This window comes from Anguilla anguilla, chromosome 8 (assembly GCF_013347855.1).
Source record: "Anguilla anguilla isolate fAngAng1 chromosome 8, fAngAng1.pri, whole genome shotgun sequence".
Taxonomy (NCBI): domain Eukaryota; kingdom Metazoa; phylum Chordata; class Actinopteri; order Anguilliformes; family Anguillidae; genus Anguilla; species Anguilla anguilla.
In genome coordinates, this window is record NC_049208.1 from 19,663,976 (window position 1) to 19,685,257 (window position 21,282).

The 21,282-nt window shown below is 38.9% G+C and overlaps 1 protein-coding gene across 1 annotated transcript in view; it reads right to left on the minus strand.

The window, feature by feature from the left end:
* Positions 1 to 341: 341 nt before the first annotated feature.
* Positions 342 to 21,282, minus strand: part of lrrc6 (leucine rich repeat containing 6) — a 28,286-nt gene continuing 7,345 nt past the window's right edge. Inside the window, exons 7-12 of the mRNA XM_035428453.1 lie at positions 18,316 to 18,393; positions 17,259 to 17,324; positions 17,099 to 17,168; positions 13,232 to 13,327; positions 9,550 to 9,635; positions 342 to 991 (exon numbers count right to left, since the gene is read on the minus strand). Of these exons, the coding sequence (XP_035284344.1) occupies positions 802 to 991; positions 9,550 to 9,635; positions 13,232 to 13,327; positions 17,099 to 17,168; positions 17,259 to 17,324; positions 18,316 to 18,393 (586 nt within the window). The 3' untranslated portion in view covers positions 342 to 801. The remainder of the gene's footprint in view (positions 992 to 9,549; positions 9,636 to 13,231; positions 13,328 to 17,098; positions 17,169 to 17,258; positions 17,325 to 18,315; positions 18,394 to 21,282) is intronic.

Below are 21,282 nucleotides of genomic sequence, written 5' to 3' on the forward strand. Positions count from 1 at the left end.
ATAAAATGCGGAAGTCCTAAGTTATCCCAAACAGCACTGGTTGAGGACCTGTGAACACAACCCATAATCCTGCACCCACCATCCATCTACCCCCACTGACACTGCCAGCCCATTTATAAATAAGACTGCGAACTGTGTATCTTTCACAGGTTGACAGCTCAGAGAGATATACGATACAATCATCCCATAAAATATTTGTCTCCAGGATGAATGGCAAATCTCTTCCTAAAAAATAGCAGACACAAATATAGTGCAGTCACTAAGTATTCTGACAGAAACACAATTTTGGTTGTTTTGGCTCTGTTCTTCAGCACACTGGATTTGAAATGAAATTATGAATATGAGGTTAAAGTGCAGCTTTAATCTGAGCGCATTTGCATCTATATTGGGTGAGCCTAGTAGGAATTACAGCCCTTTTTATACAGTTATTTTTATATTTTATTTTACTTCATTTATTTTCATTGTATTTCTGTCCATCTGGTTGATCTCAGATGGATGTAGATACAGACACACTGTACACAGGCCAACAGACAGACAAGGAGACAGGAACTGTAGACAGCCAGACAGGCAAACAGACAGGATGATAAACTGACAGATGGTTAGATAAAACACTCAGACACTGCAGGTATCTCAAGTTACAGGTCCTTGTCACAATGGAACAGTGCGACAGTAACAGCTGCGATATCGAGTGGTGCATAAAACCGTGTAGCCCAAGCCGCAGGCGTGAAGGTGAACACAGAGCAGCTGAAGGGCAGTTGATCAGATCACACACTACTGTAGGACTTTGTGAGTCGCTTTCTTTCATACTAAAGGTGGAACATCAGGATCATCCTCAAAGTCTTCAGAGTTACACCCGACTTTGTTCAGTGGGGGGCGCTGTAGCTTCAATGGGCCTTGAGATACAATCTTCTCCCTCGGTATGATGTTAGCCAGATCCACACATGAGTGTTTGCTGGGGTCCACTTCTAGTCTCTCAGGTCCTGTCATTTTCCTGTAGGGAGAACAATCACACTCATGAACACACAATGCACATCAACCCCTAATGTAGCACCCCTTTTTTAACACAAGCCTGAAAATGACATACCCAAAATAAAATGGTTACTATCCTTAAAACCTTTTGACTGCATTCATAATCCTGGTTTCTTCTGAAAGGTAGCCCTTGAGAGTTTGTTTACCAAACTACTCTAAATATTACTGAAACAAAGTAATAGAATGTGTTTGAGCAAAGCTTGACAGCTTAGAAACACAATGAAGCCACAGCAACAATGCTGGACAAAGTTTGAATAACCACATTCTCTTCAGATGGTAAGATGAAAAAATAGGGCCGGGTCAGGTTCAGGTCCTGATTTCCTCATTTTGATAGTACTTACATTTCTTATCAAGAAAAGTGATTTGTTCCAGTTTATTGCTTGTCTTGTTGCATCAGAGCTTGATATTGATAAGACAGAATTGCTATTTCAGGTTTGTTATGGGTTTCATTGACTGGGACAGTCCTGATGGCTCAAAGCATCCCAAGTGCATCAATGAAAAGTAATTTAAGTGGATGATGTGTATCCTGTTGCCCTAACTAAAAAAATAGGACAATATCTATAAACAATCTATTGACAAGTTTAGTGGTACAATTCATAATAAAAAAGCAAAAAATTATGCACTAAAAAAGCAATACTCAGTTTATATCCAGATACGATGAAAATACACCAGCTAAAGAACTAACGGGTGCTAAAGGGGCTATCGTGACATCGTAATTTGCCTGAGGCTTTTACGAGGTGCCATAAACATGCATGTGGCGACTGATGGACAAGTAGATCAGTCATGATGAAACTGCCAGTTCACTACGGCCTTGACGCACAGGTATTAAAGACAAAGAAAGCAGCAATTTGATTGGCCATAACAAAACCAAACCCCTGCCACACCCCTGTGTAATTTATTCCGTTTCAACCAACCTCTTTCACTTCTGCACCACAGGCATGCTACAGTCATGCAATTACATAGAATGAGTTGGACACTTCTTAATTTGCAACTGCCTGAGTCAAGATAAGTCATCATGTTTGACAATTGAGCCTTGACTGCAAATATTGAGCCCTAAGTATAATTTTCTAATGCATGAGTTTGCCATTTTGATAATCAATTTCTTATATGTCTCATCAGTGAAAGTCAGTGGCAAATAAATTTGGCAGTACACTGTAAAAAATATGCAGTATACATATTTTCAAATGTCATCAGCTGCCTACTGATGAATTACAGGCCATTACAGGAATTGCTTTCATCCCATTAACCTACATTGATCCTCTTTCTCCATATATCACAGCATCATCTTTGGGATGTTTCATATGATGAGGTAATTCACATTTTTCAAGAGACCAATTAATGTCACTTACATCATACCATCTGAGCAGCTGTGTTAAATGTGGGTCGGCACATAAAAATTGTGGATGAACCAGAGGAAGGTGGCTAATGCCTATGCTTAACTGCAGAGCACAGCTCCACTTTGTCATTCTCGGCGTCTCAGCCGAGAATGGCGTCACACAAAACAAAGTGAACGGGCGAGCCATTCTCACTGTCAGGTCTCACATGAGATGGCACTTGCGCTATGCCCTTCCTCAAAGAGTTTGTACGTTAGCATAGCATGAAAGTCTCACTAAAGCAGAGCGATGTATTCAGCCTTAGGATTATGAAGTAAAAATAATGAACTAATATTTCCCAAATGTTGATGCATAATGGCACCCTCAGGACATTGTACGTTTTCTCCTTGAAGCCTGAACTGTGTCCAATCAGAACTCTCAGCATCACCAGTTTGAGTGAAGGAAAAACAGATGGGAGAGTCATGTGACTAACATTAATGGGAGCGCTGCAGCAAATCACCACTTGTATATGATGCATATGTCTGATGGCTGTTTCCGCCCCACAGACAGCTAAGACGCTGTAACTTACAACACAAAATAAACACTGAGCTGCTGTAAATAACTTCACCAGAGTTTACTGCATTCTTAAACATAATTTGAATCCTGTTGTGACATTTTCTTCCCATACTGAATGTCCAATCATATTTTTAGGCCCTCAATGTTACTCCATCAATTTGAGAGCTTCACAGTGTCCAAGCACCCGATTCCAATAAAGCACGTGCAGTGAGTCCCACGGGACTCCCAGCCACCTACAGCACTGGAGCAATCTAATTAGTTTGTGGAGTATCTGCAACAACGATTAGTGCTTTTAGCTGAATGTGACACCCAGGGGGCCTTTTATTGGATCTTTATATAAATATCGACAACCAGAGCTTTCAAGCAATTTTTCTAGTGACTCCAACAGAACTATATTTATTTCCGCACGTCTCCAAGTCCCACATGACTTTAACTTTCTGATGTTTTTGGCTGTTTCTGGCATCTGTGTTGCTCACTCTTACGTTCCAGGCCTGTGATGCCTACAACATGACTCAATTTTTGCCTTGTCCAAGGTACAGGCAGCAGTAACTATCCTCGTCAGTGATTTTTATATTGATATTGTTTGATTTACAAAACATTGCAATCATTCAGATGATTTTGGAAAATTCCAGAACTAAGCACCTTGGCAGGTGCTAAATTTCTGCGGACATGGTCCATGTGAATGGTGTGTGAACTATAGAGAATGAATACCTGTATCACACGTACCTACACCTCCTCAAAAAAAAATTTTTGGCTTGTGTTTTTTATCCCCTGTCATCTTTGTTGCTTGTAGAATTGAACCAGTATCAGCTGTAGGCACACACTAAAGCGGAGAAACAAGACTGCTATGATGACCTGTCAAATTACTGGATTCAAATGTTGTTTCACCCATTTGTGCATTCAAATCCCTTTTCTGAAGTGGCTTAGAGCCTCATTATTTACCAATTTGCCCTTTGTCTCAACACACAGGGAGCCTTCCAAAGAGGCAGAAGAATGCAGTCTCATCATATTGTTCACATATAAACAAAATATGAGCTTGTAACTCCATACATTAATGGAGTAACTTCAACACATCAAGGGGCTACTTGTTTAATAGGCTAGTTTCTAATGGGTCTGTTGAAAACAATCCCAAATATGGCCTCACTTACACACAGAAAATTTTATTTACCGCTGTTTTCTAAATATTAAATTCTTTTCAAATCATTTTAGCTTAAAGAGATGACCTCCCACACAACGAATGAGCAAAACTCACCTCTTGATTTAATGAGTAATTTCATAGTTAATTTCACGGTTCCAGTGCTAATATTTTTGTCCACCTGAGGGCATGTGCTTAACGGAAGCGCCAGTCAATATCAAATATAAGCGGGTGTGCAAAGAAGGGTCTGAAAACATGCAAGACTTCAACTTTAATTAACAATCTTAAACAAAATTTAGTAGGTGCCTAAATCTTAGTCGGAGCTCCTTTGTGAGTTTTTGCACCAAATATGAGCAATATGGGTTTGGGTATTTAGTTCAGGTTAAAACACAGATGGTTCACCCTTTGTATATGGGCATCTGGAGAAAGCTGTGCAAAACCAAGGATTGATGAGTGAAGGTGTGCAGCTTGAGGTATGGTGTGTCTGCAGAAAGGGCATCACTTCCTGCAGCAAATGAGCTTTGAATAATAAGGTTTTATGCTCATGTTAGCGCCCGGTTGACTGAGACTTTATGGCATCAGAGGCAGGTATTTCTAGGTAAGCGGCAACGTTTGGCTCGGGTTAACTGTATCCTTCCATTCACCCCTTCATCTAGCACCTGACATTTTAAAGCTCATTCCGTTTGAAATAAATCAAAGGAGAAATTTAATTAAGTATCAGCCCCATTGCCTGAATCATTGCTGAGATAACAATGCGAAAACATGCGACGGCCTTAACCTTTTCAAAGCTGGCTGGCGTTAGAAGCCGTGCTCCTGGCCTTTTCGTCAGAAGGTTGTCATTTGCCAGCAGGAAGCCGCCAGCATGATGCAGGGAAATGAAAGGCCTAATTTACTGGTGGGTAAAGTAATTATGTTTAATCTCACAGAGGAGCTCCAATAACAGTTATACAACAGCTCCCTGAGTAAATACCACCAGGGGCCACAGAGAGCCAAACACAAGCCTAAAACACGGCCCTGATCATATCTGCTTGCTTTACAAAACTAATTTTCAAAGGAAATTGGGACTGAAGAGTACCCTCTTGGTTCCAGTTATGTCAGTTCGGAATGATACACGTCTGTGTCCTAATGGGACCCCGTGACTTCTGTGTCATAATGTTACCAAGCCACTTAGTTGCCTGAATCCAGTGCCTATTCAATTACCTGAAACAAATACTCTTTTTATTTCTTTCTGTAATGGCTGTTATTCTCTGTGTGCTCCCTGCAACATTTAATCCTCTAAACAACATCACACAGAGCTGGCCTAATGTAACACTAATCACAAAGTATTAAATCGTATTTTTAAAAAGAGCAATACACATGCTTTGTGGTTTGACTATTTTATCACCGATAGTTTTAAAATACGGTTTTTGCATACTGCCACAATATTTAGCTAGAAAAATCTAAATAAGATATGTAATGAAAAAAAGTTATCTCCCTTTATACTACATAAACAGCCCTAACTATCTATATGAGCCTTCATTCTTTACTTTAAACGCAGTTAAGTTCTAACATTAACTAAATGGAAGGATTCAGCAAAGCAGAAAGACTAAACAATGGCCTTAAGAAACGTCATGAGAGAAATTACCAGACTTTATGCAAAATGAGAGCAGAGTAAAAAGAGTGATTAGCTTTCTGGGGATTATTTAAATGTTGTTTCTCCAGACCTTTTTTTCTTCCAAAATGGCCTCAAATGAATAATAATGAAGAATGATAATACATTCTGAAGTTCATTATCAGGTCTCAACAAGATTTATGACACCTGTAAGAGTGGCCTAAGTTTAGCCACACTCATCTTGGTAAAGGATGGGTAAACCTGAACATCAGCAGCTTCCTCTGGGAGATGGATGAAGCCATTAGTTTGAAAAATCTAATAATGCAAACCTTGTTAACAATAAAAAAGTGGATCTCCAAAATGAGAAATTTTCAAAAACATGCACAACGTAAGATAGGTAAAGGGGTGTTTGTGAACCCGTATACCCTATTGCACAGAAATGCACAAATAATGTGTGTTCATATACACATGCCTTCATTCCAAAGCTGACCAATGACAATCGGAAGATGAGATTAGCGCCAAAAGTAGGCATGAAACGCAGAATAAAACACACATTTTAACGCATTTAGCGACACACTAATGGGTGCATTAGTTAAATAATGACAAAACAGATCCACCATCCCCCCACACAGTTAACAGGTTATGGGCTCTTTCTTTTTGTTGGTTGGACAGATACAGATATGGTGCTCTTTCTGCACACCCCTAATGGGTACCACTATTTACTCTCTCACTATCACTTGTAAATGCAATGATCTGCACATGTCATAAGGACCCCTCATAAAAGATATCTGACATTTTGGGTGAGTTTTGTGTTGAACAAAACAAAGCAACAAAAAATGATTAGCTCAGATCAGCCCTAAATTCCTTTCTAGATTATTCCTGGTAGAAGGGGGTGATGTGGGAGGCATGTGACTAATGGTGAAAGTACACAGTAAGGATTACTCATAGACAAAAACACTAATTTTCCCTCAATTTATTCTACATGTCCAATATATAAAAATGCTCTAAATTACATTTTATTTACATCTTCAGAGGCCCTCTCAAAGCATAGAGCACCCACCGTCCTGTCAGATTGTGCTTATTTCTGTTACACGGTAGCCGTAAGTGCTGACTTCGTAATTTGCAAGAAGGAGCCAGTGGGTCAAAGGTGTTATTTAATCAGCCCCAAATTATGTAATAACTCAGTTTATTGTCACACGTTTGCACTCTGTACAGTATCAGCATTATGTCTGTTAGCATTTTTATCTAATGTTTAATTTAAGCGTACAAATTACCGCACGACCTTCGCTTCGTGGGGAGTATTAATGGGGGATGGCTGAAGGACGAGGAGCATTGCGCGGCCCATAAAAATGCTAATGTAATGGTCTGTCAGAGCGGCGTGCTTCCGGGGCAGTGTGGGGGAGCCGAACAGACCTTCTGCGGAAGTCTGTCCACAGAACTCAGAAACCAGGGAGGACATTGAGCCAAAATGGCTGGAGGCAAGGAGACTGGCACACCAGGAACTACAGTGAGCAATGTGGAAGAATCACAACACACGGAATAGAAGCTGAAAGACATGGAGAGACGTGTGGTGCAGTCTGCAGGGCAGCTGCTGCTCAAGCCATATGTGAGCCCTTGTGCATGGTTTGGGGTTCAATCCTGTGCCATGACACCTTCTGAGCTGTAATCCTTTCTCTGTCTGTTACCCTCTCTGCCTTTCCCACTCTGTAAATACAGCAGAAGATACAAAAGGAGGGTCGACTGTCTACTCTCACTTTTAAAGAAGACGCAAGTAATTTTATTACCATTGTGAGAAAAAACTGTATAAAGTGCAAACACGTATTGCTACTTTAAACCATTTATGTGCTGTATATTTCAAAAATCATTATAGAAATGTATGTATTTTGTCAGCATTTATTTACGAAAGTGGAAATTATTGTCAAATTTGTGTTATATTGGAGTGGCCACGTACAAACAAATTAGTCCTGTAATTTCAGAGTGCAACATGTTGCAAGTCATTTTTTGCATCAGCAGAAATGCTTCTTGAATTAAACATTGCCCTCTTGCCCTTTTTAGTTGTTCATTTTCATCAGCCATTTCCTCTTCACTGCTAATTGTGGCTTGGTATTCTCGCAAGGCACACCTTTTTGTGGTACGGACACAGATGGGATTTCAACAAAAACATTTATTCAAATCAAAGGCCATGTAAAATCCCTTTATGCCCGGAAATGAGAATGTAGAATCTTTACATTCATCACATAATCCATACACTGATATTACTGAGTAATAATATCTACAATAGACGTGTGCAAAGAGGAGTACAATTTATGCCCCGTGCAAATCAAAACAGTAGATAGGTTGTGAATGATGGGTTTCCATTAAGAAAATACAAAAAAAAAACAGTTTCCATAAGAATGAGTTGAGTGGGCTGAGCGGATCGTTCTCGTCTTAAATTCAAGATTTGCATGATGAATCTCGGGGATCACAATAGCTGTCAGCAGATGTTCTAAAACTCGGTAGTTCATACTGAAAGAAATATCCGCTGAAAATGCTCATCTTGTTAGTTGGTGGCTTTTGGATCTGAACAAGCCTTTAGGTCTGTTACATCTTTGTGTAGTTTTGTGGTGTTAAAACACACATAATTACCTCTTTCCTTTCCTTTCATGAGTTAATCTGGATTGCGTTTGCTTATGGTGCAGTCATTTATGTCTTTCAAACTTTGATTGAACATATGGTACTTCTGTAATCAAAGGGTCGTGACACTTCATACACCAAGAATAGTTTTCAGCCAAAGAGGGAATTAACTAAATAAAATAAATGAATGAATACATGGGCATATATTGGAACTCACTGTACAGTTGTCTCGGTCACAGAGACTGTCAATCTCATTAGAATGACCCATAAAGAATGATACCTGCAGAACCACATAGGGCACTTATTTCTCGCTGCCCTGGTCAAGGTTATCTGTTCAGTCAAAGCGCATGCACTCGTTAAAAAGCCCATTTTCATCACCGGCGCTCATATGAATCTTCACTGGTGCTCTCGGGAAGCAGCTGAACCCATTGAGCAGAACAACCGCCGCAGAACCATTTGTGTTTGAGTATGATGTGGCCTTAACCTGCAGATGCACAGGTTGAAGAGATTGAATTGACGAAGGGTCACCTTGGAATTATATAAAGCAATCAGAGGAAGCAGGAAGGAGGAAGATCGGACGAGGCCACAGAGTTTATGACTAATAAGACTAACGTCCTGTAAACATCAAAATCTATGAACCAAAGCTGAAAGTTAACGAAAAGCAATACATGTATGTATGCGTGCAGGAGTGAAAAGCACAGTTTCAGTTTGTAATGTTGAAGGTGTAGAAAATACAAAACCCTGCACTAGCCAATCAGTTCCCCACACTGTAAATGAACAGTTGTGTTAAGTTTTCTTTTCTTCTCGCTAGCTATTCTCATTTGCTTTTCTCTTGTTTGATTGTCCATTATGCCCTTAGCAAGAGAGAAAATTCAATTTCAAGCGTTTCTGCTAAAGAGTACACACTTGTCAATGTATGTGATTGTGCTTTGCAATCAACAAAGTCCTAGTTACAAGTACATGTAGCAGTTCTTAAAGTGAGGGATGTCATTTTAGTACACTAGCCAAACTGCCCGAACTGAAAGGCATGTTAAGCATTTCCAACATTCATTTTGATGGAAGCTTGAAATCTCAGTGTAGGAATTCAAATAGAGATGACTGGATTGAGTGAGCAAGTCAGACGCTTTGCTACGGCTAACTGAAATAGGCTAAGGGGAACATTAAATATAGAACCTCCAAATTCCTTACAAACATTTGCCAGCAATGCCCTCCAAGCACAATGGAAATATTTGGAAACCATTCACAGTAAGCGGGAGACAGCAGATGAAGAAAAAATTGAGTCACTTTATTACCTTGTCTTTTCCGCAGGCACTTCACTGCTCTGCGAAGGTTGCAAAAGACGAGGGGCTGTCTTTTTTGGTTTGACTTCTCCTTGGATCTGAGAAAGACAAAGAAGATGCTCATATAATTGCAAGAAAAAAGTTTTTATTTTATTGAAACAGAAAGCACAATGTACCAAACATATTGCATGTTAATATGAGAAATACTAGGACTGGAAAACACCACATACAGTATTCAAAAATATTCAATGGTGTGTAATTGCTGTCTCCCATGAAAATACTGTTGGTTAGTTTGTTTTGAATATGAACACAATTGTATTGATCACAGTATATCCAGATCATGAAGCAATATTAGTATTTGCCAATGATTGTCATATTCAAATAAACTGAATGTTATTATCTATACTTTATAGAATTTTCCAGAAAGAATTATCCTATCTTCAGTTAACCGTAACACCATAAACAGTGCTTACTGTCATGTCATTCCGGTATGTCCTGTAGACTAAGTAACCACCAGTACTAAAAGGGTAGGGAGCTCCTCCTAAGCTCCCAGCTTTCATAGGTAGCTTTCATAGACAACAAATCTATAAAATCCTGTTTGTCTTAGCAGACACTCTTATCCAGGGTGGCTTAGATAGCTCATATTTAGCAGATCAGCAGTTTATGCAGCTGAACCTTTCCTGTGGCAGTTCAGGAGAAGGCCGTGCTCCAGCTGGTCCTCTAAAAACAAAACAAATTCGCTGCTATGCGGTACCTTCCACAAGATACAACACAGTGAAGCCCATGCAAAGGGGAAAATATTTTATAACTCAGATTCAAGTCAATTAAGCAGCTGTTCACGCCCTCCTTCTGGCTTATTATGAGAACAAAAAAAAACCCCAGAAAAATGGACTCGCCGTTTTAAGGGACACTAATTGCTTTTATCTACCACACATTTTATTCATGAGCATCTGCTAGGATCGCAAGGAAGGAGGATAATGAACAGCAGATCATTTATTTAATTTCATCCATGCACCACTGTATGCTAAGTCAAATCAGCGGATTCCACAAACCCCGGTGCCGATTGTACGATCGAGCCTGTGGCACCACGTGAGGGCTGATGCCTGTGAGGGCTCACGCCCTCTCAGTCACCCCTTAATTATTTATTTTTAAATAATCGCTACCATTCATAGCCACTCATTTGAGTTACAATGAGAAATAAAGTTTTCCTTACTGGAATGCTTGGAAAACCCAAGTTTTGAAAAATAACAATTACAGGACAATGAGAGAATGGCAACTACACGGATAGTGCAGTAAGTTGGGGGTGGGAAGGACCAGAAGATTCCAGATTTTAAGCGTGGGTGAAGGAAGGGGGCGGAGGATCACACTGTAGTTGTATCTTTGGGAAAGTAACTTCCCATTCCATTGGATGTTATGCCCTATATTTCGTGCTCTTTCTTCAAAAAATGGACGTGGATGGAGATTTTTGGGCTTGGGTCCAGAATTTTGAGGCAGAATGTTTTAGGTGTCAGTTTGGGTTATTTCCCAAGAGATGAGAGCTGCAGAGTGTGTAGGCTGTCGGTGCTTTCACTAGCTTTAATGCGCGTTCTGTTGAACGCTAAAAATCTTAGTCTGGTTCACTGGCATTTCCTATTATTAGGCTGAGGAGGCAAAGCTTGCACGATTCTATATGTAATTCATTATTTAAAAGGTCAGAAGCTTGCCTTTGATCTGTGATATAGGACCCATTTGGTTTTTACTTTTTCTACTATTGCCTGGATATCAGCCTGAATCCTTTTATTTTGATTGGACAAAAGTAAATGTTTGTCCAATTTTTGTCCAATCAAGTGAATCTCATTCTTCCCAAGGAGGCTGAAAATAGTGTTTGATTTCTTGCATCAGTCTCTTTGCTTGTCAGTCACTCTAGTGACTATCTAGTCCTCAATCTCGCGTAGGTCAGCCTACCGACGGATTACATTCCAAGTAGCCTCTGGCTTGGAAAAAACAATATCGCAAACTCACCCATGTAGTCAATTACTGCAATCTTTTCTGGAAATGATAGAACTCATAATGGGTACACAGTCACACACATTATTATGAAACAGGGTTTCATCAGTTCTCTTATCTGTTTCAGTTGTGTGCTTCCAGAAGAGCAAGATTACATTGTGTATTACTGATGGGAAATTAGCAAATGACAGTTATTCAAGCTTTGCAGCTGTGTTCGGAAGCAGTGGGAAACTACATCTCAATTGCCTTCCTTGAATGGAGAAGAAAGTCTTTACTTACGGGAATTCAACCTTTTTAATTCAACGGATGGCTAAAAAAAAAGAAATGTCTGCTGCTGGCTAAGAGCAGTCAGCAAGTAGAAGGGCGAACGTACAACCTTTCAAATGTAGAGTCCAATTAATTGAGTAATATTGTGTTTTTTTGACTGAAATAAATGTTTATTAAAAACTAGAATAAATGTTATCCAGGATACACGCTTAAACAAGATCAATATCATAGACATGTAGCTGACAGCTGTCTTCCAACTGTCTTTTTCTTTCAGCTGCTCTCTGACAGTCTTCTTTAAAAAGTCAGGTGTTAGTGGCACAAGATTGCACTTTGCAGTTAAGACGACAATCTATGTTGTATTTCAACAACAAAAAACTGCATTCTCACTGGAGTAAGTCTTTAACACGAGTTTCCTAACAGCCATTGAGCAATTTGATTCAGAGTTCAATGATGGAAGTGGCTGAAACACAATAGCAGTCGTAGGAACTGAAGCTAAGTTAATCAGTATGTAAGCTGCATGGTGAAAGTATTTCCACAATAAAGGAGAATATTTTAACAGCAATCTCCTAAGCACGTGATTACATTTGTCTGACAAAAAAAGAACATGCAGGACAAGGCCAAAAATCCAGGTCAACGATTTGGCCCTATTGTTAAACTTAAATTAAATATTGATTTTATTGAAAGTGGACTGAGCCAAATTTATGTACATTATCCCACAAAATGTCACATTTTGGTTTTAGACTATTTAATTTCCATTGAAATTGAAGCTATTTGTCACAATTCACCTTGAAAAGCCAGGACCACCAGTGTCAAAGGGCACCTGAATAACTGCTCTAGAATACAAAGCATAATAAGACCTACTTACTGTGAGTAATCTCATTGAACTCAAGGGAATAATATTACGCTAAAACACTGTAAATGTAGCCTTTAAAGCTGCTGCCCATAAATGCTCCAGCGCTGATTGATTGAGTTCATGTCCTGGCCAATGACAGGTTTAATATATTTCTATATGTTGCTGATACAGTAATATATTGTACGATATGAGAGGGGGTTTATGCTCTAGTAGAGTTGCCTCAGAATTGCCTTTTGGAAAGAAATGCCACACACAACACCAAGGAAATAGGTTGCTCTGTTATATCTAGGATCAGTTTACATGAAAACAAATAAAAATTGAAACACTTCTAGTAATCCAGTAATTTGTCCTCTGCATACAGCCAATGGAAATTGAAAAATGTATCAATTCATATATGAGAAACAGTATCAACTGAAAATGGAAAAGACACTGGATGCAAATGGTAAATAAATGGGAAACGGAAAATTGGTCAATAATAACTACAAAGAGGTTGGAAATAAACTTCTCAAACGTCCAAGTTCAAGTTCTAGCAACTTGTGCTTTGGAATATGCACCAGTGCTCTTTGCATATGGCATGACTCTACATACCTTTGGCATGGTGACAAGAAGATGTCCAGTAGTTTGAGACCTCTTCGCTGTGGAGCTGTCAGGCCTCACTTCTGCAGGAAGCACCAACTGAAAGGTCTGCAAGATAAGTTATTCACAACTTTTCTAACAGATGCCAAAGCAGCTCACTTTTTAAAAAATCAATTAACCCTTGAATTGGGGGGGATTATGTATAAAAAGTGCTGTAATTTCTACACAGTGAAACCAAAATGTATTAAAATATCCTTTAATAAAAGCTGATAATGTGAACTTTAACCACATATGAATTGTTTGATTACAAATCTAAAATTGTGGAGTACAGAGCCAAATCAAGAAAGAAATACATTTTTGTCGCAAAACTTACAGTGGAGCCCACTGTATTTGCAATTTCCTATAGGCACATATCAAGGCTGTAATGTAAATAATTTGTGTTTAGACAGACTTGTGCTCTCCTCTACAGTAAATGTTGCGGGTCGCTGCTTCTTTTCACTTGTGCTGTCATTGCATAAATTCACACAGGCAGACTGAAGGCATCCGAACAGCCAGACCAAACCATAATAATAAATTATTCATTTCTGAAATTCAGACTTGATGTTTAGCTTTAATCATTTTCAGGGAACTTCAGGGAAAATGTATCACTTCCCATTTCTTTACCTTTAAAAAAACTTAAATTAACCAAAGAACTCCTTCAAAAACTTTTTGAAGCTGTCATTCAGCCATTAGTATATAACCTTAAATGTAAGCGGCTTATAAAATGGGGCCCTTGACACAAACACTTTTCTCTGCCACATTGCAACAGCCACAATCCTGAGAAGTTTGATGACTGTCAAAGTGGAAGAGGTGCTCAAATGCTGGAACAAATTTGATTTATAAATCATGAATGACTTTCTTGATTAATTCTGCCTGCTTGAAATGAGCTGATATTAATATGGGTTTTTAAAGTGCTCCATCTTCTTGAAGGTGATACATCAAGGTGTAAATTCTGCCGTCTAATCTGAGAAGTGGTCACATAAAACATGATGCGCCATAAAATAATGTAGCAGCCAAGGCACGAGGATGACATTCCCAGCTCTGTGTATCTTTGCCAGACCAGCCGGACCGCAAACTATAAATTAATTTAGCTAAATTGCAGGGTGATTGTTACATGGATGTGTTCCTAACCGGGTTCTCTGTCGGAAAAAAACAAATACAGGTCTGGATTTACTGCCCACAAAATAGCTGGTTAATGAAGCTTTAAGGTCACGTCAAGCTGTTTGTCAAAATCACTGGCCATAACAAGGGGACTAGAAGTAAATATGCCCAGCTTGTGAATTAAGATAACAGCTAAATATTCTGTAAAAATTGTCTCAGCAAATGAAAAATTGATAAACGTTTCCCTAATGGCTGTTAGTAGCTAGGCTAGAGGCCTACGCCAAGACAAAATACTTGTGGGCACAACAGGCTCCCACAATCTCAAGGCAAAAACTCACTCTTAAATTGTCATTAAAGTTGCAGTAAGTGCTTTTTTTAAATATATGGGGGAAGGGACATACCTAATTGGTGGCAATCACAGAAAGACAAATTCATGAAAAAAGGACTGACACTTTAAAGCAAGAATTTTTTTCTTAACAGTTTGGTGAGTTCAGTGATCACTAACTAGCCTAACTGAGTTTGTCATGAACAAGGGTAGCGCCTATGTTTTCTTCAGAGCAGACAAAATTAAGGACAAATGTTAAATGAATACAGCCTAATGAGTACAAATGCATTTTATTTTTGATCCTGTGATGTAAAAATTGATCTAAAGTAAGAATGCAATCACTAACCTGAGATTGGTTTTTCAACTGGAACAGTTGGACACAGAATTTCAGCTAGCCTGGCGAGGCAGGCTGATTTTGACAAGCAAGTAAGTTAAGTTTGAACTCCACTTTCCAGACAGACTAGAATGCTCGCACCATAATTCATAACTGTTTGCTGTAGCTTGCACCATAATTCAAAGCAGTTTCCTGCAGCAAATGTGAGATACACACAACAGAAAAAAAGCACTTCATCTATTCACACATCTGCTTTTATGAAGGGGTAAAAAATGGTGTGTTACCTGACATGAACAGCAATACACAACAATCAAACAGAAATGTAATGGGTCTAATTTATAAACATACGGAATCACAAAACTAAGAAATTCTGACTTTTACCACTTTGTAGGTATAGCACGGCCCAGGGAGGAAAATGTGTATGGTGACTGGATTCATAATTATCGTTCTCTATTTTCCTTTCATACTGTTAAATGTTTTACTCATAAACGACACATTGAATAGACAGACATATTAATTTAGCAACTGTTATCCCGTGTTGACTGAAAGATTTGATCCCCTTCTACTATTTAAGAGATCATACGAGTCATCTATCTTGTTCTTTCGTGAATAAACTACAAACCACATCACCACATTATTCAATTCCTTAAACTGGAGAAACATCACTGCTTATATGTCCATACCCTTAATTTAGGAATGCTAGAATTTTTTTATTTGCAGTAAACAGAAAAATCATTGCAGTTTGATTTCAGAAAAATGAAAGCCAAAAGAGTAGAAACGTGGGAAATAAAAACCACCTTAAATACATAATTAAGAAACAAGCACAGTGATTACATTTAAGTAATGTATTTGTAGGACAAAAATAGTAGGAAGTCCCCACTTGTCACCAACACTAAATACTGCCAAACTAAAAGAAAAAGCTGTATAGCACCTAGTTAATTTACAGCTCGTAGAAATATGGCCAAGGATGTAATAACTCAAAATGCAATTCCAAATCTGGGCTCTGTGCCGGAGGGCTCCTTGGCAACACTCCCGTCGTTTCTCACTAGAAGGTGTAGGTCTAACTGTTGCTGTCATCATGTGCAGTGTGCTGGACACTTTTCCAGGGGTGCGAATATCGCTGTGTTTCCACTTGCCACAGCAGACCACGCCTGTGTCTTTCAGCGCGTCACCGATGCAGACATACGATGCGTGCAAAGAGAACACGGCAGGCAACAAGCAGAGGGCAGTCTGCCAAACCACGCAACTCATTAACACCTGACCTGGCATACTTTGCAGTGCACTAGCAACTCATAATGGAATTAATTAATTAATTATTGGAATTCTTAGTCCAATGAGGGATTACTCATGGAAATATAAGTTCAGCAGTAGTTTGTTGTGAATAGATACATAACAAACACCTGAACCATAGCCTTTATCTATGTGTTTATACATTAGAAGATACACTTACCACTTTTCATTTTGTGAGTGTAGAACATGCAGTACAGTAAAACTGTACCTTAGAAAATATATTTTGCAGTACATGGATTAATTTGCATATAAAAGTAAACATTGCAATGCTCAAGAGCAGGGCCGACTTTAGGCATACATGACAAGGCATACACAGTCGCCTAGGGCACGCATTGCATCCATCCATTATAGATGGTGTCCCTTCCCTCTGTCCACAATCGCAATGCTCCCCCACTCCAGTCCTCTATCTCTACCCAACACCACAACCATGCCTACTCTACATGGGCAATGAACAAACAGCCTACGGCTACTGCACATTTTTTTGTCATGGTTAGTACTGCCTGATAAACAGATACCTTTTTCACTGATTCATGCCCTCTTTTATATGGTTTATAATTACCTTATCTATTCCATTTGCAAAGCACCTACACCTCCACTATATTGATCATACATAATGGATATATTAAAGAACAAAAAAATATTTTCATACAGCCTATTTTCATACATACTAAAACAGATATGCGTTATAAGTATGATTATATGTATACATTGACATACAGTAGCAGGGACAACCATCTGCAACTTACAATTACAAGACAGTCAACATTTCAGAGGAGTTTGTCAGAACTACCTTTCCTTTCACTGTCACTCTAACGTACGTTGGTTGCACATCAACTTCCAGAAGGGAGGTGTCCATATGCCTGCAAATGAAATGAACAGAATGATTACTCCCAGTTTTTCTGTACCGATTACTATTTCATTTTCCAAATAGCAAGAAATCAATAGCTAACCTGTAAACAGCCAAATCCAGAATGATCGTGTTGTTCACCTCATCTTCAGACAAGTAGAACTCCAGCCTAAGGAAATCAACAAATGGAGTCCACATTTAATGTAAACAATAAAAATGTACTCCACAGATCAAAAACCACTTAAAGGTTACTCAAACATAACAGGCAAAACAAATATCTATCTGTCTCCACAAATTAGGATTAGAGGAAGTTTAGCAATAAGGGCTGGAAGTGGCTTTTATTGGTATGGACAACTATGTCTTTTTACGTCTGAGGAACAAACGACCAGTCAGAATGCAACAAAATGGGAAAAGGTGAACTATGACCTTTTGGGTTTAAAAGGATCTAACGTTTGGCTGCAATTCAGTTTTGCCTTTCTTGCAGTACGGCTGAGAAGGACACCTTTAGCCCGCTGGGTGTCAATTATAGAGCAGGTTCTCCAAAAATTGAGCATGACCTCTTCAGACTACAGCCTATTACTGCTCCTTATTAGAACATTAGAGGATTCTGCTTGAAGCACAGTCAATTTTCCCATTAAGTAAGAATGTGAGGAAACAAGAAGCATTCAAATACATACAGTATGGGTAAAACAACGTACAACCTTTGACTGCAATTTTGCATGTAAATGCCTCCAGCAGTGGAGTCCGGCTAACAAACTATAAGAATCAAGACAGATGCCCCTATATTTATTCACAATATTAAGGCTGTTGAATCAGAGGAATTCCAGAACATTTATCCACACCATCAAAAAATTCCCCCATTTGTTTTTATTACTGTGAATCTAACACAAGGCTGCATCCAGACGTGCGATAATCCCTAATTGAAAAATGAGGCATGAAGTTTAGTTGCAATAAATTCACAGGCACTTTAAAAAAGTGGCAGGCACTAATTAACCATGGGCACTCAAGGTGCAAGGTGTTATTATCGCAGATTACTTTGACCCAACAGACAAGAGGTAATTGCTACTCTTTACATACATACTTCAGACTGGTTTGATAAATTTTATTTTGAGTGCGCTTGCTTGCTTTCTTTCGTTCCCTCCCTTCGCTTTGACACATACTTGGGTTCATTGACATTCAGGACCTTTCCCTCTGCTGTGATCAGTGTCCTTGGAGCCTTGGCCTTCTTGTCTTTTTCCCTGAAAAGGAATCACAGAATGGACAACGTGAGCTTTCAGAGCTGGGGAGACAACAAATCACGGCTTGGAATTATGGGCCTTCGGTGTGGACGGTGAACCCCGTCAGCATAGCGCCAACTGTGTTTACAGAGTGATATTTCAACACTGTGTGCTGTGTGTCACAGTAAAAAGAAACTACATCCTATGCAAAGAAGCTAAGATGTAGGCTTGCTGCTTTTTCGCTGTAAAAAAAGCCATCTGTCTCTGCCAGCAGCTGTACCATACTGTTACTTGCTCCCATCTGACATCTGAAACTCTACAAGACAATATAAGTTATGATTTACATTAAATGGCTTGAAACAAAATAGAGGGACATATTGCAGAACATGAATTTGGCACCTTATTTTGGTAGGTCTTGTTAATGTGGATTTCAGAAGAGTACATGCTATTCTTACATATAATTTATCATGAGATTTTTACCATACATGGTAGTTGTGTGGTAAAAACTATCTTTATATATATCCAAGGCACTCACACATTATTTTTACTTTTTACGTTTTTTAATTTGACATTTTGCCTTATTTAAAATGTACAGCTGCTTTCCACAGGGTCTATCTTGTGTCCAATAAAACCCATGATATACAGGGTGCTGATTCTAGTGAGGATCTCAAACGACAGGATGAATGTTGTAATGAATCCAATTAACTTAAACTGTTCTTGTATTGTACAGAGTAGGAGGTTCACTCTGAGTTCTTCTTTGTCTTCTTTTTCATTATGAGAACAAGGAAATAGTGGAATAATTGGTAAATATTTCAACAGACCGGTGTTGATCACACAATCTGCAGTACCATTTCTTCCCAATTGTGGTTCTGGCTTATTACTGCATGACCTTGCAAGAAACCATTCATCAGTTCTATTTCCTGCAAAATAATGAAGATAAACTCAGGCGAAACAAAGCAGGTAGTGGACACTGCAATATTTTGGAGATTCTCAGGGTAGGTATAAATTAAATAATGGTGTTTAAAAGCTTTTCCTTATCTTATTGCCATTTAAAGTTTTTTTCTGAAAACAGGTTTTATTCTCCTTTTCTGCCTTAAGCACTTTTATTTTATTTCTCAGACAAATATAAAAAATATTTATTTTTGAAAGATATCAGGGAACAGTCATGCTTAATTGGTCTCAAATCATAGAACCACTTTGTTTCAAAACAAAGTGGTTCATGTCGTGATCCAATCAACAATGAGATTGACCTTGCACATTCACATATTTGTACACATAGCCAGATGCAGAAAGAGTGAGAAAGAGTTTCACCAATGGTAGACAAATGACCAGCTCCTATATTCACCATGGTATCTAATGCCAAAAAGAAGGAAAAAAAGCTGGATAGTGCTTGCTCTAAAACTGTCTTTGTACTGGACACATTTCCAGCAATGGAGTTTTTGTCAATATATTGTAATGACCTAACAACTAGCTCAACCAAAGAAAAATAAAAACCAACCTGAGTTCATTTCATGCGCATCCAGCGAGCACAGATCGAGCTCAATAACTTATATATCAAAGGAAGAAGGACGTAAACCTCCTGAACTCTTTCCCCTATTGAAATTGACAAAGGCGGCAATATGGAAAAATTTTGGTTACCAGCAAAAACCAGATGGGCACAAGAGGAAGATCATCCAGACTGTAAAATGTGCAGATGAGAAGTGGCAGCAAGAGGAAGCAATACGTACAACATGATTGCACATTTATGGGATCATCATCCAATGCGCTTTCCCATATTTAAGGTAATCTGGGCTAAATCAGCTTTGGTACAAACTAGCTAGCTTTAACTAGTTAAGCTAACTTACTGTTAGCTAGCTAGCTTTCCTTCCTCACCTTGTCTTGGCTAGCACAATATATAACTTTATGTGTGTGATTGCATGTGCGCACACTCAAATCATCGTATGTCAATGCTGATGTTATTAGGATTTTACAAAAACACATTAAGAATCCACAAAGGGTCATTTGGTAAAAAAAAAATACCTGCATGACCGTGGTAGTGATGTTGCCCCTCGACAAATTAGTCTGAGATTTTACAATAACACAATTTAGAGCTGCGCAATACCTTCATACCATGAAACCATGAAAATCTAATACTGCCCAACCAGACTGAATGCAGGCTACTGTGTTTTAGAACAAGAGTGCTCATATTTCACTCTCTTTTAATTTTCTTACTTTTTCCTTGAGGACAGGAAATGTACATCTTCATCGTAGATGCTAGCTTATAAATATACAGCGTCTGAATGATCAAAGAAAACCAGCAATATGTGAAAAGCCACGCCCCTTTAAGAACCATACTGGGAGACAACCATCAAAGGTATTACCGCAGTAAATCACTACTACGGAAGACCCTCCGGGTGACAGCTTAACCGCCAGCGCTTCTTCATTCATCAGCCGGTGTGATTTTACAATTATGGAATTTGCTTCTTCATTAACACAGTAGATCCTCTGGTCCACGTAGGTCATCCTTCATGAAGGGGGATGGCGCCAACCCATAAATAGATTCTCCTTGAGGTTTTGTCAGGTTTAATACATTTTGAGTCATCTTCTCCCACGCTTTTCTTTCCTCGTGATCCATGGTTGCCCGACGAAAGCTCCATGAGGTAAAAGTGAGGAGACGTTGACTGCAAAAAAATCCTGCACGACTTTCAGCTCACTCATCAGTCAAAACCAACAAGTTAGCCAGAACATTGATCTTGACAGCACCTGAAGAACAGAACGTATGATTTAAGTGTACAACTTGTACCAACAGTTATCCATTGTGGTCCTAGGGTTGCATACACTGTTCCTCCCAGAAGATAGTCAGCATTCTTTGTTTGTGCGGCAAAACCGACAGGCCGAACTGAATAACAAACTTTGTAAGTGAAGTGTACA